The following is a 24233-nucleotide window of genomic DNA, read 5'->3' as shown; positions in this document are numbered from 1 at the left end:
GAGGGCCCTCAGTGGAAACGTGGGGCTGGGCTCGACAGCTGCTCAGGTTCTGGGCTTCTATAAATATCTTGGCATCAAGAAAAGCAACCACCACATCGTTTTCCATTCATTATCCTAGAGAAGAATGAGGGCAAAGGATGGCACTGCCTTCACTAAACATGCGTGCTTGTGTTGAATTTCAAACTATTCAAATATACATTTCAGGATGGATGTCTGATCTCAACCCTGGAAGATTTAACTGAGGGAAGAAAATGCTTCCTTAGAAAAATACCAAAGACTATACTCCTTTACAGCTTGGGATTTTTTGGTTTCTTAAGTTACCATCCTTGTACCAATTTGCTATTTTTCAAGTCACTGATTACTTAAAGAAAATAGAAACAAAAAAGGAAACTAACTTTCATAGCTGCAGCAACACTCCAAATCATGGTATTTATTCACTACATTTAAGTTTTATTACACTTGAACCCTGCAATGCCAAAACACCTACCTCCCGTATAAAAGAAATGAAGAAAAAAACCAAGTCTGGGACCGAGGGCACCGCACTTCCAGTCCAGATGATCTAGTCTAATCTTATAAACTGAAATATTTAAAGAGTCTCTAAACCTCGCTGACCTTACTTCTAAAAACAAGGAACATATGGGCACGGCTAGCTTTTCATCTTCTTCCAGCCTACTAAAATATCCGCTTCTCCAAAATTCAAGAGTCGTGAGGCTGCCAAACTCAGATTCATAAAAGGCTCCATGCGTGAGAGCGCACTGCGGGCGGAGAACGGCCTGGACTGGAAACAACCAACCTAACAAAGAACCCAAGGCCACATTCTTCTCCTTCTGGCCCAACCAATCTCAAAAGCTGTGGAAAACATTTTGTTTAGCAAAATAAAGCAATGACCAACAAGGAGGTGGAATGTGGGTTGTGATCTGGAGCAGTTCACGGCCATATTTGGTCACTAGCGAGGCTGAGGCAGAGCCTGCAGGAAACACCGAGGTAGAAGGTCCTGAAATTCAGGACGCCCTGAGGCTCCTTGAAGTCAGGGGACGCGATGGCAACGGCAGGACCTGGCCTCCAATCCTGGCTCCGCTAAATCCTGAAGCCTGCCCTCGGGTCAGTCACCACCCCTCCAAGCTCAGTTTCCTCATTTCTTAAAAATGACACTATTATTCATCTCACCACATGGCTATAAAGATTAAAACAATAGAGAGTGTTTACACAGTGCCTGGCACAGATGCTCAAAAAACTGTAGCTAAAATAATGATGATGACGATCATTGTATTTATTCTAATAATTATTATTACTAATATTATTATTCAACTGGAAACAAAACATCTGCTGCTCAAGAAGGGTATTCAAGTTGAATGCTCCCCTCCTTACGGGCAAAAACCCCGACCAAATAAATTCAAAAGGCCTTTTAAAAGTTACTGCAAGCAAAGGATTTTATTAAATATCCAAATTAATAATTGAAACCCTGCCTTGAAATAAAACAGCGTGGGGGGAGGGGTGGTGCAGTAAAATACCGGGAAATTTCGCTTGTTTAACACCGATTTTTACTTTGTTTGGCAGCTAGATTTACACTGAGAGACCCGGGTGAAATATTCCATGGAGCTCCCTGCAAATAGACTGTCAGCTTCCACTCTGATAAAAGGTAAAATATCCTCCTCTAAATGGTCTGGTTCACAAAACCGACCCTAAAGTGAACTGATAAATCTGTTCTGACACACGGAAAACTATTTTCATAATCCTGAAAAAGGCCTTTCTCCAAACCCCGCAGCTTAAATCAGCCCCACAAAGAGCCTGGTACCCTTGAGAACCAGGCAGAGGAGGAAATCGCTTCACATTTATAACCCTGCTTTCCGGGACAACACACCACCAGAAGCACACAGAACCATCATAACCACCCAGAAAAATCAGACACAGAGTCACAAAAATTACAGAGAGAACACATTTACAAGCAACAAATACCTTGTCAAAATCTCGTGTGTGAGAGGGAAAGCAAAGGAGGCCCGCTCAGAGGTGGAAGCTGCATTGACTAAGAGTCAATTCTTCCTTAAACAGAAGCTCTGACTTCCCAAGAAGCCATATTAAAAATTAATATCAAAAAGTGTATTGCTCAGCCTAAACTCATCATTCATATCTAACAACCCCAAACTGCATTCCGTTCGCCTTCAAAATTACTCTGACGCCAAAGCTAAGTTTGATACTGTTACAAAAGCAGTCACAGCTCTGTGACACAAGCATTTTAAAGATATTCAAATACCCTCACTTTGTAGGTCTCTTTCACACAGCTGTCTTAATCACCAGAATAAATCAGGCTGCTTGTAACCCTCCTTCATCTCAGGCTTTGAAGCCACTGGAGGGGAGCTGTGACACTGGGCCCCTCTCGTGTATGGCCTCCACATGTTTTCCTCAGGCATCACCGACAACTCAAGTGGCCTGGACCCCAGCCAACATTCGCACGTCTCCCCTTAAGAGTGCGAACGCAGGCGTTCTGGCGGCTTCCGACCAGCGGGGCCTGTGGAAGACAATGAGCTCCCCCACCCACACGCGCAGGCCCTGGGAAGTCCCTCTCTCCCAGTTGCTGGCCAGGAGCCTGGAGAAGCTGCGCGGGAAGACAGCTAGGACACCTGGGTGGCTGCCTCCCAACCAGCAGCCCCTCGAGGCACACGCTCAGCTCCCCAGTGAAATGCTTCACAACCAGCGACCCTGTGACCGTGAGCATCAGGGCACAGGGACAGCCTGCAAGCCAAAGGCAACTTACCTGCCTGGGTTCAAATCCTAGCTCTGATACTTAGTAGCTGTGTGACCTTGGGAAGGAATGTAGCCTCCTTGATCTCAGTTTCCTCATCTTAAGACGGAGGTGATAATAGCACCCAACTCACAGAGCTATCATTAGGATTAAATGAGTTATTATTTGTAAAGCCCTTGGAACAGGGCCCGACACCTACTAAACGCAATACACATCTCTGCTGGATGGATGGATGGATGGATGGATGGAAGGAAGAAGAGATGAATCAATATATGATACCTGGTTCAGTGTATCTAACCCAGCTCACTTTACACATTCAAAAAATATTTTCTGAGTGCTTACCATGTGCCAGGCACCTGGAGTTCAAAGGTCCCGACCATTCTGAGGCTACACATTTTTCACTGAACGCTTACTGTATCAAACGAGATGACACAGTTGAAAGTACGTGCTAAATTTCCATACACAGTGATGCAATATTATCATCCTTATTTCTGTGTGACTAGCCTTTTCTGAGGCTTTAAAAGAGAAAAAAAGACACAGGAGAATCCCTGTCATCAATAAGCCAGCAAATGTAGTCCTAAGACCAAACACAAACACAGGCAGCAACGACAGGGAAACGTGAAATGCCGAACTGTGTGGTGCAGGTAACTGGAGGTGAGAAAGGGGGAAGACAACACGGGCCAGGCTTTCTAGAAGAGGCGAGGGCTACACCAGGTCTGGAGGGTGGACAGGACCCAGTCTCGGCATTCTGGAGTCCAGTCTGCCTCTTTCAGGAGGGCAGCCGGCATAAAGTGAGGCACACAGCAATAGCCAGAGCAGAGATGCTTCTGGAATGAGGATGACGTGCTCAGGGGCCAAGAGGAGACTCGTCTGATTAACAGGAGATGATGTGGGAGACATGTCAGATAACAGGAAGCCAGTGAAAGTTCCCGATGGAAAAAAGAACATGTGCATGTTTGAAAACCCCAGCAGGATGGCAGGCAACCGAGGGCTTGAAAGCTCCAGGGAAAGAATGTAAACGTGGGCTATTTAAATGAAATAATACCTGAGCCCCCAGAAGCCCAACCTCTAATCTAACTTCAAGTTAGAAGATAGATTCAGTTAGAAGTAGATTCAGGTCCTACCCTTCCAAAAGGTTCTTCTCTGAGATGCCCCCGACTGTTGGTATTTTTACCTGGAGTGGGTGGAAGGTACCACTAGCCAAGTGAGGATAGTTCAAAAGCACAGTGCCAATGCTTGTACTCCTTGTGCAAAAAAAAAAAAAAAAATCTGCATTACAGTTTTCATCTTAAAATGAGTGTCACATCAAGGAAAGTTATGAAAATGTGTGTCCCATCTTCAGATGGATGTAGTTTTAGTGTGAAGGAAAAGGACGTGTAATTATTCCAAGTAAAGCCACAGTCACGCCTGGACACACTCTGCAGAGGTACAAGGTTCCGAAGGACCCTGCTAGAACAGCAAGACCCAAGCCCTCCTTTAATGGGACCAGGGCCGAGTGCTCCCCTGGGCTCATGTAGCCCAAAACGCCTCTTGCTACCATGGAAGTGGAGCTCAAAATCCAAGTTATAAACTGTTTACTCTTAGGGGGAAAATATCCCTGGAATCAGCGGTTGGCCTTGTCTGCTAATCTCACCTCGATGGGGGACACATATAACCCCTCTCATAAAGGATGAACCTTAAAGGACAGCTTTCAACTCTAAAATCAATTCCCTCCAATCCTCTGGGCTGAGCCTTCTCCAACTAAACCTAGAAAAGAAGAGAACTTGCTGGGCCTCCTCATAGATAAACGCCTCCTGCTCCAAGCTTTCTGCAACTTGGATGGGGGGCAAACACCTCAACGGGAAAAGAAAAACTCGGCCTCCCTTATCTGTGCAATTCTGGGCCTCTCGTTCAAGTCCTGCAACAACGGGGCAGGTGACAGGTGTCATCTGAGGTGCAAAGACTATCTTATAACTGAACGCCGACAGAAGGCGGCCTGAGGATCTTAGGCTGTCAGCTTAGGTGGCAGGACTCCAGCCAGTGAGCTGAGGTCCCAGCTCCGTTGCTGGCTTATTCTGCAGGTTGATCAAGTAGCAGAGTTGATCCCACATCCGCAGGAAGGTGGGGTCAGGGAGGCCAGGACGGAGCACAGCGGCTCACGGGCTTTTGACAACGATGTGATGGGGGATGAGCACGGGCCTGCATGGCCTGCATTCTGTATCACCGCAGCACAATTTTTTCTCTCCTTTAGGAAGAGCCATTAACCTTTTAGATGACAGCCCTGGGATCAGAGTGATGGAACGATTTTTGAGGTCAGCAAGGATCTATGTTCTCAAAACCTGACATCGACATGCAAAAGTTGTGACTGAATCCTGGTGTCCCTGAGAGGAAGACTAAATGCGTGTGACAGATCTTCTGCAATCAAAATGCCCCATTTCCCAGAGTATCTGTCACAGATTGATAACATCCACGCAAAAAGTTAAGTACAATTATGTCTGTCACTAAGAAACATACTTCGGAACCCGTGACTGACAACTTGCTGGAAGCTGACAAATCACCGGAAGATTCCGGGAACAACTCAGAGCAGCGCCACGCACCTTATAAGGGAAGCTCGGCCCGCCTGACTCCTGGGAGAGGATCCCTGGAGGCTGCACTCGCAGGCGGAGGCTGTGGGGCAGGACTCAGCAGCTGGGAAAGGAACGACGTGCTCTGCGGCTCTGGGAGGGAAGGTGACACTTTCTCCCAGGGGAGGGACAGTGTCAGTGAAGGGTCACAGGACGTGCCCATGGCCTGAGGTCGATGGGGAGCAGAGTTCAGGCAGCAGCTTCTCCTCCAGGACCACAGTGTGCAAGACTCAGCACCCCAGGCCGATGGGAAGGGCAGAGTAGAGCTACTGGAACCACAACTTCCACATTTTCTAGGACGGCCCTAGCCCAACATCCACACAGACATGAAATGTCCTGGAAAGTCCAGCACTCCGGGGTCCAGACTACTTACTTCAGATGGACTCTGAAAGGGACAAAAAATACTTGCCCACACTGGGACAGAGACAGGGTGTCAGCACTGCCGACAGCTCTCTGTGCCCTCCATCCGGGGAGGATTATCCAAGTTATCCAAGCCTCCTTCCCCGACACTGGCACTGGTGGCCCAAGAAGGTGATGGTTATAAGTCAGACGACAACGAGGAAGCACTGAAGGCCGCGTGAGGACCTCGGTGGCCAACGCCCACTGCCCTGCACCCTCCCTGCCCACTGGAGCTCCCCAGAGTCAACCTTGGTGAGGTGGCTGTGGCCCTAACATGCAGGTCTGCTAACTGAATTTCTGAGGGTGGGGACCAGGAATACGACACATTTCTTCAGTAGCTTTAAGAAGAACCACTGAAGGTCTGAAGAATCTAAATGCTGTCTGAATACCGCCAGCAGCGGGGAGCACACGACCTCGTTAGTCTGCTTCGTCAATGCCATGAAATTTTTACCTTCAGGAAGTTTTCTTTATTAATTTTTTAAATGTTAAGTCTTAATCTACCTCCTTATAACCTCAGTCCACTTGATATGATTTTGCCTTCTGGGGCTCCCAACGACCCATCCCCACCTGGAAACACTTCGACTTTCCCTTCTACATATTGACCATTTAAACACCTGAAGCCAGCTGCCGAGTCTCTACTCAGGTCAAAACAGAGTGGTTCCTCACGCTCAAACTCAACGCTTCATTTGGGTAACTTTTACAAGGTGCACGAGGCAGTGGACGTGGACTCTCGATGGACCTGACGTGTGGGACGCCGCCCCAGGCGACGTGCCCCGCTGTGCACACCAGGCTGCATTCCACACAACCCAAGCTCGTGCCCAGCCCGGTCATTTCACACAACCCACGGCTAAGCCAGGTCTCCTCAATTTGGTTCTTGTGCAATGGACTTTCTGAACCTCGGCAGGCCCTTTCCATTTTCGCCCATCACCTTTCATCTTCCGCTTCCAGCAGGGTGTTCTAGCTGCAGAGGAGATGCGGAGTATTGATTCTGTCATTCAGCACATCAGCTCTCCCTAATGACTCTGTGTCATCTGCAAATTTGATAAGTATGCTCCTGATGTCTTTATCAAGCCACTAGTTCTACTGCTCAGCAAGCCAGGGGGCAGCAGTCCACCAGGGGCCCCTCCCTGGACAACACAGAACCATTCATTCATCCACACCTGGGGGCGACGGGTGCTCCATCAACTGTGAATCACCTGCTTGCCAGAGCTTTTCCAAACCTCAGTACTGGCAGCAGCAGAACCTTTTCTTCCCAGCAGAATCATACATGAGACCCAGCGTGTGAGAGGAGTGGGGGCTGCTCTGGTTGATATGGAAAGTGCTTCCTCTATCTGCACCTGCCCCAGGGCAGTGGCACGGAAGAGAATCAGAAAAGCCTGGACCCACAGACCCTTTCCTCTGCTTATATGCACCAGGCTGACTCGCAGAGCTGAGGCCAGCCCAGAGGAGAGATGGGGAGATGGGACTGTACCTCAGCCCCATCCTGCTGATCAACGTGCATGAAGTAGCTGGGCAGAGGACGGAGCAGCGCTGACGCCCAGAGAGAAAGCAGAGGCTCCAGGCCCCTGGAGGAAGAGGCATGCCCTTCTTCACTTGGAAACTGTCAAGAAATGTGTGCGGAGATGCATGCATGTAAGGTAAAGATTCAGGGAAGGAGGAAGAGGAGCTCTGCCAAGACATCTTATCCTGCCTTTGCCACGAACTTCACCAAACACTGTGTCCCATTCACAGGATACAGCCAAGGGGCATCCTTGTTTCTCCGGGCCCTGCCCATTCTGAAGGGACAACTCCACATCTGGCCCCATGACGAGCATTCTCCCCAACAACAGGAAGGAAGCAGCCAGGAAGCGTTGTGCCTGGGGCTGTGCCTGCCTCTGGAAAGAGAAGGCAGTTCTGCTGGGACCATGAGATCCACCGGTGCTGACCCATCATCTCTGAAAAGGTCCACCAACCTCCCCTTTTGTCTGAGATAAGCTGGGATAGCAGCTCTCCAAAAAACGGCAGGAAATTCTTGGAAAGGTGAGTGACAACATAAGAAGTGGAGGCAGAGCACGTTTCTAGCTTTTGAGACTAAAGCTCAAGAAGGCAACAAGGTCTGCAGGGGCCCCTCCCTCCTTCCCTTCCAGTCCCCCCAGGGACTCGCTGAGAGAATGGCCTGCCACCCGCCGCCCACTCTCAGGAACCGCCGCCGTCCTCCCCGCCGCCTCCCAGTGTGGTCAGTAGAGGGTGCTGTGTCACCACACTACTCCAGCCCTGGCTTTGCAACTCGATCCCCACGTCCACACAAAGACCGGCTGGAAGAAGTAACTCTTCCGTTTGTAGTTTAGTATTACATGAGAAGGAAGCAGCAAAACACAGACTTGCTCTTATATGGTGTGATATCACCTATGTAAAAAGTACATGGTAAAATGACACGAAGGACGTAGAACCACAGGTTATGAGCCTTTGCCCACCAGAAATGGAATTTCCGTTTTTTCATTATTTTCTATACTGTCAATTTTCCACAAGCTTTTATTACTCTCATGATCAGAAAAAGACCCGAGGAGTGCTCAGGGACTGAGGACTCGTCTGAAGGTGGTGAGAGGGGGCTGCAGCATGGGGTCTTTAGCTGTTGGAGAAACATCTGTTGCAAAACTGAATAAGAGCCTGGGTCTGGGCTGAGTGCTGGGAGATAACAGGCACTAGACATGTCCCTGTCCTCAAAGAGTTCACCATATGACCACAACACAAAGTGAAAGCATGACGGCCAAGAAGTGCTCAGGCCCAGGCCCAGGGCGTTCAGGGAAGGCTTCCTGGCAGAGGAGGCATCTAAGGCAGGGGATGCGAGACACACCCAATGCACAGGTGTCAACATGAGCAAAGGCACAAAGGCACAAAACAGGAAGGGAAGAAAGGCTACCAGTTCAGCTTACAGTTTGAGGCTTGGGGATGAGAGAGAGAAGACCAGAAGTCTTCACCCTACAGGCCCACTGCGGACCCCATACCAGGCACACAAGCATCACCCAGGGCCCACCACCACCGAGAAAGCTGTCTGATTCCTCCGCTGGAGACGGTACAGAGACCTGAAGCCTCAAGGAATAAAGTAACATGCTCATCATTTCATAAATCTTCAATGCAAAATTTGAATAAATAATCAGCATTTCTTTTCTTTCTTTTTTTTTTTTGTGAGGCAGATCGGCCCTGAGCTAACATCTGCCAATCCTCCTCTTTTTTTGCTGAGGAAGACTGGCCCTGGGCTAACATCCATGCCCATCTTCCTCCACTTCATATCGGACGCTGCCACAGCATGGCTAGCCAAGCAGTGTGTTGGTGCGCGCCCGGGATCCGAACCGGCAAACCCCGGGCCGCCGCAGCAGAGTGCGCGCACTTTGCTTGCGCCGCCAGGCCGGCCCCCAGCATTTCATTTTTTTTAAATCAAAAATATTAGATAGGAAAATAATAGAAAAACCAAAGACACAAAAAGCCCCTGATGGATAGGAGGCTCCCATCAGTGGGTATGCCACCTGTAAGTTACGGCACAGCGAGAGAGGACTTGGGACAGACAAGTGGTTTTTACTGGGAAGCATCCATGTAACATTCAATTATCCGACCGCATACTGGCTGACTTAACTCAGCCAAATTAGAGTACATTTTATATTGACTATTTTGACACTTGTTTTATTTGGCAAGTAAAACAAAACTGATCCAATTTCCTTACAGCCTTTGTAAACCATAAACTGTACAACAAGAGGTGATAAAATATATAAGCCTGATACACACTTTGTTCTGATGCGTATCTCCAGTGACGCCCGGCTCCCCATGGCCTGTTCTTGGGCCCTCTCGCTTCAGCTGCTAGCGACCATGCTCTACGCTGACCGGCAAGCTTCTGGGGAGACCACCCTTCCCACTTTACCTGGGAGAATCAGGGTTCTTCCTTTATCCAACAGAAAGTTAAAACCTGCCCTGAGGTGCTCCCCATTTCCTGGCCCCTCGGAGCATATGATGCCAACAGAGAGCAGCTCTAACTACTCCAGAGGAGATGGGTCTGAAATAACCCCCAGCACAGGCAAAGGGCCTGAGATAACCCCCAGAACAAGAGATGGGCCTGAGATAGCCCCCAGCACAGGGGATGGGCCTGAGATAACCCCCAGAACAGGGGATGGGCCTGAGATAACCCCCAGCACAGGTGACAGTGATGGCAACTGTGACAGTGCTCTGGGTAGGGAGAAAGGAACGAGCAAGTGCTGACGGGAGCCGTGCCTGCCTGGTACTCCTAAACCAGACACTCACCTACCTGCTCAACCTGCACCTCTGGGCAGCTCGTTAGCCATTCATATCTTTACCCCCAAAGTGAAACTGAAAACTGCTTCTCAAGTTTCAGGCAACTCCAGGGGTAGTTAAGCGACACTTGCACAAGAGAAAGACCAGACTGTCTTTAGGCGGTCTGTCCCGAAGGACAGAGTCCTCTGAGCTGCTGGCTCATGACAGCTGGTTCTTCAGAAGGAAGCAGACGCTCAGCTAGACGAATGGCCCCGCACCTCTCGGAGGGCAGGGTGGGGTTGTGGAGATCAGGACGTGGAGCCCACTGGTGACTACCTTGTCCTGTACCCGACAGATTTTGTTCACCTCTATTCGCCCACATGGAAGCTTTCAGATCCTTTCTCGTTTACGTGACATCAGGCCCCAAACGACAAGGCCTCGTCAGTTCTCAGCTGTTTATTTACTTTTGGAATCCTTTTCTCAAACTTCACCCATCGTCGCTGTTTCTTCCTTGTCCTCAAATAATTTACTTGCAGAGTGAAGGTGATGCAGAGGGTTTTTATTTGACAGGATTCTTGCACCGTCTGCTTCTTGCAGCAAGTGTAGAAGACCATTACTACCTCTATTTGACCAAAGTCGGCGGCCAGGCAGCCAGTTTGCTCTCCTGCGTTTCTCTGTGGAAACAATCACTGACACTAACGCCCCCGAAAAGCTCCTTGCTATTCTCTCACACCCGAACTGCTCATTTCTTAGTTTGTGGCTCACTGGGGAAAAGAAACAATATGAAAATGAGCATAGTCACTTACCAACCCTCCTGGGTTTCAAGTGAGCTGCTGGCCACGGCAGAGAAGGAATTCCACCTTCTCACAGCCCGTGTTCCTACCCACATGGCCACAAAGCTTGCGTCTGTGTGCAGCTATCGGCTCCTTAGAAGAGCAAGCCAATTTAAAGTTGCATATTCTGCTATTTTAGGAGCCTGCAGAGTATGTTCAAAACAGAATAGAGAATGGCCTTTACATTCATGTAATGCAAAGATTTCTAATTGGATTTTTAAAATCTCTTCTAAAGGTATGTTGCTTCTGCAATTTTTCAGCTAGCTTCTGTGCTATTTCAGCAGATACTAAGTGGAGGTGTTCTAAAATGTTATGCAGGGGGACCCAAGGCCACAGGACTGTCACACGCAGAGCGGCGTAAGCCACCACAGACAAGGCCTCACCTGGGAAGGTTGGGGGCTGGCGTAGAAGCTGCTGACGACTGGGAAGGCGTCGTGGGTTGAGATGAGTCATGATTTCTCGGGACTCTGCCCATCCGATACCAGATCCCCATGCTGTTCAGTTCCCTTTAGGAGAAAACAGAAATCTTCATGGCACTGTTGAGCACAAAGCATTTACCTGAGCAACAAAGCAACAATTCATTCAGAAGAATCACAGCCTCCAACACCAGGGAATCAATGCTCGCCTGAGAAGATGGGTTCCATCGCCTCCGTTTGTGCTCTGGTGCCACAGCTCAGAGTCTAACGTGAGGGCAGCTGTCCCACTGAACAGGCCTTGATGGCATGGCCATCTTCTTCACCACCCTGGAGCTCGCCTTCCCACCCCTGCTGACATTTTCCTTGGTTCTCAGTCTTTGAAATTCTTTTTATTTTGCCACTTCGTTGTGGGTGTTTACGTGATAAGCCACTGAGTCCTATGTATGGTTAGGGTGAGACAGATGGAGCAATGGACTGACAGACACACATGCCTGGTTTTTAACTCTGAGGAGAATGAGCCCCACCCAGCTCTGTGACACACCCCAACTTTTGGATACAGCTCCTTCCTGCTGGGATGTCACCAGCCGTTGGCCTCATTCTCAGGGTCAGTTTGGGAGACATCTTCAAACCACAAAGCATGTGCCCCACGAACCACCACGACTCAGAGTGGTCACAAAAGGGCCTGACAGATGCCACGTCGGGCTTCCTGTTACTTGATACACACGCCCACTGCAGCCCGGCCCCATCCCACACCGTCACAGGTGCTTATGAGACAGGCTTGTTCTTAGGAATTGTAATGGGATTATTTTAGCCTCATTGAACCTACAGCCTCTCAATTGCCCCAGAGAACTGCATCTTGGGATGTAGAGGAATATTATCTCTTCAAAAAATGAGAACAGATTTATTCAATGGATACTTCTAGTAGCTTCTCAGTACATGACAGGAACTATTCTAAACCACGATCACATCTTATTAGATGGCTGCTTCCAATCGGCTGCACTGATTTCCCCACATCTCGGTCATGGCCCCACGGTCAGGCCTTGGAGGAGCTGTTCCCAAACAGGAGGTTTGTCTCCCCCAGCTGACAACCCCAACCCTTGCAAAGTAACATATGGAACTGTGCCTGTTTTTAAGATAAAGTGACTTAGAGTTCTCAATACTGAATTCTCTTTCCTTACTTAAAAATGACACTGAAACTCTCTTCCTCCGGAAAAGAATTGTTGCCCCAAGGTGAAACAAAAATATACTTTATTTAGAAATCTTTTAAAATTATAAAAAAGACATAAGATTCTAGTTTTGATTATCAAGACACATGTGGTAAGAATCTATTCTTTAGAAGTGTTTAAATTGGTTAAAAATTGAATCTTTTAAAGTAGTATAGTTTGTAATTAAAAATACACATAGTAACTGAAATTAGACTTTAAAAGTGCATTATTAAATTCCTGGCTTCTACTATTTGTATGTAAATTGCTGCTTCTAACACACCTGAAGTATGGTTATTCTCTTAACTATTTCCTACTCCTGCAATCCTGTTTACCCAATTAGTTTAAACATATTGCAAAACAGGAGTTTTGAGTGTGTAGGAAGGGAATGATCACAGTGTTTCTTAAGGACCACAAAATCTTGAGACAGAGCATCCAGATTCCAGAGCTGAAGAGTCTAAACAAACCATGTGCCCCAAAATGAACACAGTCTCTATTTTTGTGATACCTGCACCCCAGGCGCTTCGAGCAAACACCACAGCTCTTGTGTACCACCCAGACTGCGTCTACATACGAGGAAAGGCCCTGGCTTTTAGAGGAAAGAGGAGGATCTGGGCTCAAATGAACAAGGAGCAAAACAGAGCACAGCCCAGACCCCAGAGAAAGAACTCATTTGCAGGGACCTGCGGGAAAGCAAGACTTCTGCAAAGCCGGCCAGGGAGAGAGGCACGTGGGCAAGGGGGCCAGAAACCAGCTACCACACTGATTGATTTGAAAGACGCGAATTTCAGCTGACTGAATATAACGAACATCTATCTTTCGGACATCCAGCGTCTTTTCACCCCCGCTTCTGACGTTTACCTCCTCTCTGTATTTGGGGGGCAGCTACCCCCCCATTCTTAGCCCCTGAGTTCCAGTGGAGCTGACCCCACCTCCAGCTCAGGCCTGGAAGAGAGAACAAAATTTTCCAGGTAGCAGTGATGGGTTCAGGGCACATATGACCCCAGGGAGATCCATCAAGACCAATGAGACTGAATTCTAGAACTTCTGTTTGAATTGTGGAGAACACAGACCTGCTCTTTGTCTTGGGTCTTGAAGCTGGAGGAAAAGCAGGTGAACCTACCACACCCCATTCCTCCACTCTAGGGGAGAATACGTCTAAGAATGGGGTCCACCCTGAGCAATCAGAGCAAAGAGGAGAGAGGGGGAAACTAGATCCTAGTGACGTCCTCTGAGCGCCTACTTCCAGCCACACCTGAAGTCAACCTGCCCCCTGAACTCTGCTGTTATGTCAGCCAAGAAATTCTTCCTTTTGCTTAAGCCAGTCTGGGTTGGATTTCCTGTCACTTAAACAAAAGAATCTGGAGTGAAATCCTGAGATTCCTTGTACTTACTATTTAGGAAGCAGCTACAGAGCCAGGCCTGTGCCCGTACTGAGGCTACTGGGAGAATAAGACACAACAGGCCCAGCCCTCAGCAGTCCTCCACTTCTCAGGGAAGACTAACATCGGACCAAAAAACTGCACCAGGAATTATCATGTGGTCACGTGATAGTCACGTCTCTCCCCGACCCAGAACTCTCCGGCTTTCCGGTGCACTTTCCAGCACAGGTGCACACCCACAAGGTTCTGCCCACTACCCCTCTTTATCCCCAACTCTTCCTCGCTCACCTGTTCCAGCCACCCTGAGCTGCTTTCTGCTGCCCAGCATGCCTCGCCCATTCCCATTTTACACTTGCTCTTCTTCTCTGCCTGGAAGGCTCTGCCTTCAAATATCTGCATGGCTGGTTCCTTCTAGACATTTGGGTCTCTGCTCAGATGTCACCTTCCTGACCCCCTAGCTGAAGTCGCCCCGTTCGTTGCTGTGTTTCATTTTCGTCACTAGCTGAAACGGTCTCACTCATTTATTTGTCTGTTGCTTGTCTCTCCCTTTTAGAACACCAGGTCCATGGGAGCAGGGTCTCTGCCTCATCCATAACCATACCCAGGGTCTGTGGCCCAGGGGTACAAAGTGGGTGCCCCGTAAACTTTAATGGGGTGAATAAACAGTACGGGGAGTTGTGGCCTGGTGGTCACAAAGGAGAGAACACCCTGGCTTTCAGGCATCGGGAAGGGCCCCAAGGAGCCTGAGGCATGGATACTCAGGAGGATGAGGGAAAGGAAAGGCCCTTAGATGGAGCAAGCAGCGTGGACAAAGGCACGGGGAGGTGCAGAGCTGGGCGTTCTGGACTGGCTGCAGCAAGCAGGAAGGGCAGCAGTGAGAGCTGAGGCTGGGGAGGCTGATGAGAGGCAGACGGCCGAGAGCCTCGTGGGTCACACAGGAAGTCTCAGGGCTTCGTCCCCGGGGGTGAACTGAGCACTCTTGGCAGGGCGAAGAGATGAGATTTGTGTTATTAAGACTTACCCAATGAACGTGTACTGAGGTGGGGCCTGCTTGGTCCGGCCCATGATCCGAATGTCACAAATTGCAGCTTCCGTTGAATCCCGTGGAATAAATTTAATGCACAGCCTCTTCTTTCTAAAAGCCACTTCCTCTGAAGGAAAGGACAAGAAAAGGTATGAGTCTTCCAGAGACACCGACATCTCTATTCTGAACACCATGTCTCCTGTGACATTCCCTTCCTGATAGCAGAAGTGACTGGTCATCCAAGTCACCTGACAGAAGGACTGGCTCTACCCCTCTTGCTCTCCACAGGGCCACAGTGGACAGGCTGCAACTGCAGAGTGGGTGTCAGTCACCCTGCTCTGCATTCAGGACCTGACCACAGACATCCCCTACTAAGAAGGGGTTCCCAGGGGACATACACCTCTGCAGGGAGAAACAGCTTGGAACGAACACACGGGGCCAGCTTCTAAAAGCCACAACCACAATCTGCTCACTGCTGAGCAGTGAGTATTAACACATTTTACCACATGGACTTTTTGTCTTTCTTACTTTTTATTATGGAAATTTTCAAAGATTCCCCAAAGTAGAGAGAACAGTAAATAAAATGAATCGTCATGTTCCCATCATCCAGTTGCAATACTGTCAATAATGGACAAGATGGTTTCATCTCTCCCCCCAGGCCCCTTTAGTTTTGCTGGAGAATTTAAAATGAATCCCTAACACCATGTCATGTCACCCATCAATATCTCAGTAGGCATCTATGGCAGACAATTTTATTTAATATGAACACCAGGCCATTACCATTCTTAACAAAATGAACAATGATTCCTTAACATCATCCACTAGACAGTCTATATGCAAGTTTTCTCTATTATCTCAAAAATATCATTTAACTGTTGGTTTGTCTGGATCAAGACCCAAACAATTCTATGCACTGGATTTGGCTATTAGGTCTCCTAAGTTCCCTTTGTTCTATAACAACCTCTCCGCCCTCCCTTTTCCTTTAGGGCATGGGTAGGTTGGAGAAAGTGGGTCATTACCCTGTACTTCCTATAAACTGGCAGTTACAGCTAACAGCTTGATAAGATTCAGGTTAGATTTTTTTAGGCAAGAACACTTCACTCGTGGTGCATGTACGTCCTGTGGCGTCCATCATGGAGTCCAGCTGTGCCAGCCTCAGTGGGTTCCAGTGGTGTCGGCCTGGTCCCTCGGTTATAAAGTCCCCAACAACTGTTCTCTGAGCAGTGTTCTCATCCCCTGATGACTGCTGCCTAGATCCATAATTTCATTAAGATGGTGGTTTTCGAAATCTGTCATTCTTTCTGTATGTATTAGCTGGAATTGTTCTGTATAAAAAAGAACTTTTCAGGGCTGGCCCAGTGGTGTAGAGGTTAAGTTTGTGAGCTCCACTTTGGCGGCCCAAGGTTCGCAGGTTCAGATCCCAGGCACGAACCTACGTACTGCTTATCAAGCCATGCTGTGGCAGGCGTCCCACATATAAAGTAAAGGAAGATGGGCACAGATGTTAGCCCAGGACCAATCTTCCTCAGCAAAAAGAAAAACCAAAAACCAAAAAACAACTTTTCTTCTTCAACTACTTTGTCTCCCTAAAATATGCTTTGTACAGGAAAGGAAAGATAAATGCATGCTTTTCTTTTACTTATGAAGTCTTAGAGTAATGAGTTGGTGCCCTAGCAACCACCAGTGGTGACCAACCAGGTGTTTTTTGTTTGTTCATTTGTGGTTTTTAAACATGAATTTCAATCAACTGCAGCCACTCCATACGTGAGTCAGATGGATCTGGGTTGAAATCCCAACTCCGCCATTTTCCGGCACTATGACCTTAGACACGTGACTTAATTTCTCTGAGCCTCAGTTTCATTATCTGTAAACGGGAGTTAATGAAACCCCACGCCATAGGGACATGGGGCAGATGAAATGTGGCACACATACGCTTCATTTAGCCCAGTGCATACTTAGTACACAGTAAGCGTTCAATAAAGAACAGCCAAGAATGTTCCTATCACCATTATCACAAGTAAGCCTCCAGCGCACAGTTTATGTCAGTGTTTGGCATTGACTTGCAAGACCTTTCAGTTCTGTGGCAGGAAATAAGCACATTCGAATCAGGGAGCAGAATGAGGAGGGAAGGGCAGTCCGTCGCCAGCGTCAATTTTACCATGGGGAGATGAGAATCAGCGGTGTCAGATTAGAATCAATGGTGTCGGTTGTGATTTTGGGGAGGGGGGTTTGTTCTTTAAGGAGCCAGATGGAAACTCGGAAACTCGGTGGGTTCTTTTCCTAGGCGAGGAAACGGAGGGCTAGATCAGATCTCCCAGCTGTGAGCAATAAGGCCCTGAATCCAGACCCCAAACATTGTACCCAACAAGGCAGGGATGGTGTCCTGAGGGGAAACATCCACAGCAACCCTGCACCTTCAAAAGCGATTAGCTGATAAGATCAGGCCTTTGAAAGTGTGAAGATGAGACCTTTCCTCAAAGTAAACGCAAGTGCTGGCCTTGTACTTGGTTTGCCAGGCTGCTCTTTGCTCCATTCCTCCATCTACAGCAAACTCGGGGTAAGAGATGGAGCCACTAATTACACATGCTTAAACAGGCCTAATTTTAAGTAAACATATTATACAGAGTCAACAGAAATGTGTTCAGTCATGCTAATGAACACAGAAAGGACACAGCACTTTACTAAAACAGTCTTCCAGTTTTTAAGTACTATATGGATACTGCAACAAACTATATTTTAAATTAATTACAGAAGTCTCATCTTTTTGGCTGACTTTATAAAATCAGGGCTTTAAATGCACTCAAACTGCACAGAGCTGACCATAGATTTATCTGGTCAGCTTGGGCTCATCTGCTCCCAGGGTAAAGGCTCCAGGAAAAGACGGTGTGACCTGAAATGAATAGGCTACCCTAAACCTACTCTCCTTGTGTGAGAAGACACCTGTTGGAGATGCCAGGACCCAGCCTCAGAATGTCCACAGAGCAGCAACCGATGCAGCCCCCCGCCACAGGAGAGAGGCTTCCCACCCAGGATCACTGTGGCCCCACAGCAGCCAAACCACAGGCCCAGACAGGACTCCTATCTTAACTGGTTCAACAAATTGAGAGGAAAATGCAGAAATGGGAAATCCCTTGTGGCTCTACAGTATATCAATATAAAGACATTATAAGTCAATTAGTTGTCAAAAACGAACACCAATGCAAATTTTGAAACTAAAAAACACGGGGGGAAAGTGGGAAATTAATATAAGTCTAGCAGGCAATTTTAGTTCCTAGCAGACAAGTCACATAAGCAGCAGCAAAAGGAGCAAAGCACCTGTGAAAATGTTCAGTCTTGCTAATAAATAATGGAGATGAAAATTAAATAAAATTGAATAGTAAAACTATATAAAAATTTTAAAACCTATGCTGGAAGGCCTGTGGGACACAGGTACGAGCCTGCATCATCAGTGTCACTGTGAACTGGTATTTCTGGAAGTTCATTTGGTAACGGAGAGTTATCTTGATTGATCCCATCCTCTGAGCAAAGCACTGTGTATGGTAGCTACCTCAGGTGAATAAAAGATGAATTAAACATGGATCTTGCCCTCAAAGCAAGAGATAAAGACATGAAGAAAACACACGAAGGGCTACAATGCAAGCTAAAAACAACATTATGAGGTGGGTAATAGTCCCCCCATTTTACAGACAAGGAAACTGAGGCCCAGGAGGGTGAAGTCATTGCCCCGAGTTCCACAGTTGTAAGGGGCAGAGCCAGACTCAATATTAGGCGAGGTTGACTCCAGAGTCCAGGTCCTTCCCACTATGCCAAGCCGCAGTTTCTTCTAATGGCGGTAAAGATGGGGATTCAGAGGCAGACTCAATCACTTCCTTTGGCTTCCCACCACTGTAACTTGCATGTACTTACTTCCCTCCCTCCCTTCAATGGATGTGTGCTGTGCCAGGTGCGATGAAAAGCAGTAAAGAAGGTAGACAAGGCCCCTGACCTCCAACTGACTATAGCCCTGTCCGATTATGTTGTAAGGCAATTCTTTGTTTTTAGGTCCAAGTCATCCACTAGACTAAGCTTCTTGAGGAAATGGCCAGCATCTTATTCATCTTTATATCCCAAAGCCTGCAGTACCTACACTAGACATCCATCAACCTTAGCTGACTGTAGAGAGGAGAGAGAGCTTGCTTCAAACTGGTACCTAGGGATCAGAGACTGTGTCATGCAGGTGGGGGAACTTAAGTTCACCCTTGAAAGATATGGGGTGTAGACATTCAGAGTTGAGGGACAGGGCATTTCAGGCAGGAAAACAAGAAAGCAAGTACGTAGAGCCAGAAAAGAAAGGAGTGTGAAGACAGCACAGTGGTGGCTCGGTTTGGGTAAAGCACAGGGTGCTTGGAGATGAGGAATACATTTGTAGAGGAAGGTTGGGGGCAGACCACAGAGGAGCTATGACCCAGTAGCCTCAAATACCTGGAAACTTATCACAAGGAAATCACTCAAAATCTACACATACCCAAACTGACCTAGAGATTCAACACCATTACTATCAAACTCCCAGCTGGCATCTTGGCAGAAATTGACTAATCCTAAAATTCATATGGAAATTCAAGGGACTCAGAAAAGCCAAAATACTCTTGAAAAAGAAGAATAAAGTTGGAGGACTCATACTTTCTGGTTTCAAAACTTGCTACAAAGCATACAGTAATCAAGACTGTATGGTACTGGCATAAGGAAAGACATACAGATCAATGGAAGAGAGCTCAGAGTCCAGAAACAAACCCTGACATTCACGGTCATTTGATTTTCGACAAGGATGCTGAGACAATTCAGTGGGGGAACGAACAGTGTTTTCAACAAATGGTGCTGGGACAACTGGATATTCACATGCAAAAGAATAAAGTTGGACCCCTACCTCACACCACAGACAAAAAATCAACTCAAAAATGGATCAAAGACATAAATGTAAGGAGCTAAAACTATAAAATTCTTAGAGGAAAACACAGGCATAAATCTTGGTGACCTTGGATTAGGCAAATGGTTTCTTAGGTATGACACCAAAAGCACAAGCAACAAAGGCACAAAATAAATAAATGGAACTCCATCAAAATAAAAAACTTTTGTGTTTCAAAGGACACCACCAAGAAAATTAAATGAAAACCCACAGAATGGGAGAAAATTTTTGCAAATCATATAACTGATAAAGGACTTACATCTAGAATATATTAAAATATTCTTACAACTCAAAAATAAAAAGACAACCTAATTTAAAATGGGCAAAGGACCAATTTAAAATAGACATATCTCCAGAGGAGACATATAAATGTCCAATAAGCACATGAAAAGATGTTCAACATCATTAGCCATCAGGGAAATGCAAATCAAAACCACAATGAGAGACCACTTCACAGCCACTAAGATGGCTAGAATAAAAAAGAAATGACAATAACAAGTGTTTGTGAACATGTAGAGAAACTAGAACCCTTGTACACTGCTGGTGGGAATGTAAAACGGTGCTGCTCCTTTGAAAAAGAGTTTGCCAGTTCCTCAAGAAGTTAAATACGGAGTTACCCATACGACCCAGCAACTCCATGCCTAGGTATATACCCAAGAGGAATAACAACACATGTCCACACAAAAACTTGTACATGAATGTCCACAACAGCATTATTCATAATAGCCCAAAGTGGAAACAACCCAAAGATCCAACAATTGAATGGATAAGCAAAATGTGGTATATCCATAAAATGGAGTATTACTTGGCAATAAAAAGGAATGAAATACTGATACATGCTGCAACAGGGACCTCCCATGAAACCATTATGCTAAGTGAAAGAAGCCAATCACAAAAGACCACATACTGTGTGATTTAGTCTATATGACATGTCCAGGATAGGCAAATCTATACAGAAAGTAGTTTAGTGGTTCCTAGGGCTGGCGGGGGTTAGGGAGGTGAGGGTTGGGGAGAAATGGGGAGTGACTGCTAATGGGTACAGGGTTTTTTTGGCAGTGATAAAATGTTTTCAAATTGATTGTGGTAATGGTTGCACAACTCTGGGAATATACTAAAAGCCACTGAATTGTACACTTTAAATGGATAAATTGTATAGTATGTGAATTACATCTCAATAAAGCTGTCACAAAAAAACCCTATACATAAATACATAAAATCTGTCTATAAAAGGTGCTTAAACACATGCTCTTACAGAGTGGCCCTGTGGTTAACAGTGTGGTTGGAGTCAGACTGGTATGTGTGCTCTACTTCTTCCCCCACCTCTAGATGTGTGACCCTGGATAAGTTCTTTCATCCCCAAGTAGACAGTGTGCCGCATTTTTCTCATATGCGAGAGGGGTAGAATAATACCCATCTCCAAATAGGGGTCTTCTGAAGATTAAATGAGATCAAGTACGTAAAGCATTTATCACAGGGGCTAGCACAGAGTAAACACATGCTAAATATCAGTTATTATGATTATTGGCTAATACATATAATAACAAGGCAGTAAAAGCAGCCCAATGTCCAGAAGTGAGAAAACTGGCCTGGTGGCGTAGTGGGTGAGTTCGCACGCTCCGCTCCAGCGGCCCGGGGTTTGCAGGTTCAGATCCCAGGCGTGCACCGACACACAGCATGTCAAGCCATGCTGTGGCAGCATCCCATATAAAGCAGAAGAAGATGGGCACAGATGTTAGCCCAGGGACAATCTTCCTCAGCAAAAAGAGGAAGACTGGCAACAGATGTTAGCTCAGGGCTGATCTTCCTCACCAAAAAAAAAAAGAAAAGAAAAGTATGCTACACAATTGACTCTACTTGTTTCATTAAAGTAACAGCTACGTGGGGTCTGTGTAGATATGGAAAGTCTGGTCTATAAGAAGTGCTAACAAGAAAACAGCAAAAAATAGTCCAAAATGGGGCTAACTATTCAAAAAGAACGTATGACAAAGAATGAGATACAGAATTTTATAAATAAAATTTATGAAATTTCACAAACGAATCGTGTGTCATAAAAACAGGATAACCAGTATTTTTGGTTTTTTATTTACTGCATCATTCTTATAGATATCCTAAAGTTGGTAACAAGTAATTAAAAATGAAAGCAAGTTACATTACAACAAAACAAGGAGGCTCAAATATCCAGAGGTGTTCCAGCACCATGTAATAACTGACGTGCTTGACAGCAACCTCAACGCTCTCCAGGATCCTGGAGAAGCTTCCAACTCTTCAGCGTTCGCTTCTGCTCGGTACTGTTCAGGAGTCAGAGCATCTGCTCACATCTGAATCCGGGGCACTCTAACTTGCAGGCTTTCTGATTCTGGTATTTCTTGTAGGCTCCAAAAATGGGACAGTATTGCACTTGTACTCCCTGGGTGTCTTCTGATGTTTTTCCTCTTGTTTCTGGGTCTTGTCCAAGCTTGGCTTCAGCAATACCAGAGGATGGACTAAGGACGAACTGTAACCAGTCTCACCGTTCCATTCCGAGTGAGCCAATTCAGCAGGGAGCACCATGCTAAGAGAAAAGGACATTTTGCTCATTTACATGTCGCTACCCAGAACACTGCAAACTCCTTGGAGAATCAAGTCAGGCACACGTCAAAAGCAGCAGGGTTTACTCATGGGCACACGGTAAGGCCTCCTAAAATGTTTCCAAGGAAAAATGCACATAAAAAGATCTACAAATATACCTGGAGGAATAAAACGCTCATTGTGATGAGTGGTACTAAAGGATGACTCACGTGTGTCCACCGTCTCCTGAATGGGGATGAAGCCTACAGGAAGAGTGTCCTTGATGTCAATGAGCTTCATATCCACTAACACGTTCCCTAAATGACTCTTGGGAAGAAAGAAAAGAGATACAGACTATTAATCTGAACACGCCTGTGGTGGGTTTGCCATTTTGGCTTCAAGATGCATATTTAACACAATGACTCCTGCAGCTTTACTGACAGCAGGTTAATTAGAGTAGGTGCCACTTAATGTTCCCCAGTGGTTACACAGGGACTCGAGTGGCCCCAGGGAAGGAGTTTCATCTGCGGAACCTCAAAGCCATTCACTCAGACATGGCCTTGGTTAGCCAGACGAGCAACCCAGGAGACGCCTGAGACATACATAACCCAGCAGAGGGCAGCTGTGCACACACGTCCTGGGACCAGCTGCCACTCAGCCCTGATGGAGCATCAGCTCCCGGGCCAGTAGGTTTTAGAAAGAGCAAATTCCTGGGGCAGTCGCTGTAGGGGAAGAGCTGCATCTACCCCGAACAGAGAACCCGTCACACTCCTATGTGATCGCCAGTCTGCATACTGACACACACTGCGTTTGCCAGATACATTCTGTAAAATCCCAAGAATCATAAACCAGTATAGAGCAAAAAGCCGTGTTGCCTCAATATTCCACAGCTTCTAAAGTGACATGCACAGGGGCCTCTTAGAGTTCCTATTTAGTGGTAGTATATGGGTTCCACAGCGCACAGTTTCCATAACCAGTGCAAAAACATCTTCCGAAGACAGCACACCCCATTCTGTAACTGCTAGAGAATTCTCTGCAAACACACTGGCACCGCATTTCAGGTTGGAAACGAGCTCTAAGGATATCTGCTCTACAACTTAAATATGTGGGGCCACCTCTGAGATTTCGTTAAAATCGTCAGTCATTGGCAGCTCAGCTCCCCCTCTAGTTACAACCAGTTAAGGAAAGAATTACGACTTCCTATCCCAAATCTCTCCTGTTAGGATGCTAGCAATGCACTTTGCATGCCCATTTTCCAGAAGCTCCTTATCCCCAGATGCCCCGCACGAGCACACTCTCAGTTTACTTGTTCTGCGTTCCTGGACAAGCATCGAGTTGGCCAGCCCATCACTTTGCCCTCGGCAACAACTTCCCAGGCCGTTGTTTCTGTCTTGTTCAGAGAAGGGCTTGCACCTCTATCTCTGTGCTTGGGGGCCAAGCCCCCTCACCCCTCCTGCACAGGGCCAACAATATCTCTGAAAGCTAATGAGGGATTCTTACTATCTACACTCTATGCTGTACTCTCTCTATTTTCCTTCATATCAATTTATAACGGCATATTTGTGAGGTTAGTTGTTTAATATCTGTCTCCCCACTAGAGTGTAAGGACCATGAGGACCAACACTATCTCTGTTACTACTGTAAATCCAAGCCTAGCATAGTTCTTGGCACACAGCAGGTGCTCAATAATTACTTGCTGAATAGATTAATGTTTTTTGGTACATTTTCAACAGGGTGGGCCACTCAGAGCCAGAAATCAAATTGGATTTGCTTGGATGACAAATATAAACTATAACAATAAAAATACTTAAAATATATTTAATAAATGCATTATAAACCAAGAGAATACAAATGAAATAAATCCTTCAAATTTAAGCATGAAGGTCCACGTGTCACATGTAAACTA

The 24233-nt window shown here is 46.7% G+C and overlaps 1 protein-coding gene across 2 annotated transcripts in view; it reads right to left on the bottom strand.

Moving 5' to 3' along the window:
• MVB12B (multivesicular body subunit 12B) overlaps positions 1 to 24233 on the bottom strand; it is a 182200-nt gene that overhangs the window by 95570 nt on the left and 62397 nt on the right. For both annotated transcript variants that reach the window (XM_058524057.1, XM_058524058.1), the window contains exons 4-6: positions 22558 to 22654; positions 14836 to 14965; positions 11198 to 11320 (exon numbers count right to left, since the gene is read on the bottom strand). In XM_058524057.1, the coding sequence (XP_058380040.1) occupies positions 11198 to 11320; positions 14836 to 14965; positions 22558 to 22654 (350 nt within the window). The remainder of the gene's footprint in view (positions 1 to 11197; positions 11321 to 14835; positions 14966 to 22557; positions 22655 to 24233) is intronic.

The sequence above is a fragment of the Diceros bicornis genome, chromosome 28 (assembly GCF_020826845.1).
Source record: "Diceros bicornis minor isolate mBicDic1 chromosome 28, mDicBic1.mat.cur, whole genome shotgun sequence".
Lineage (NCBI taxonomy): Eukaryota > Metazoa > Chordata > Mammalia > Perissodactyla > Rhinocerotidae > Diceros > Diceros bicornis.
Note: the sequence above shows the minus strand (reverse complement) of the source record. Positions and strands in the feature narration are given on the sequence as shown.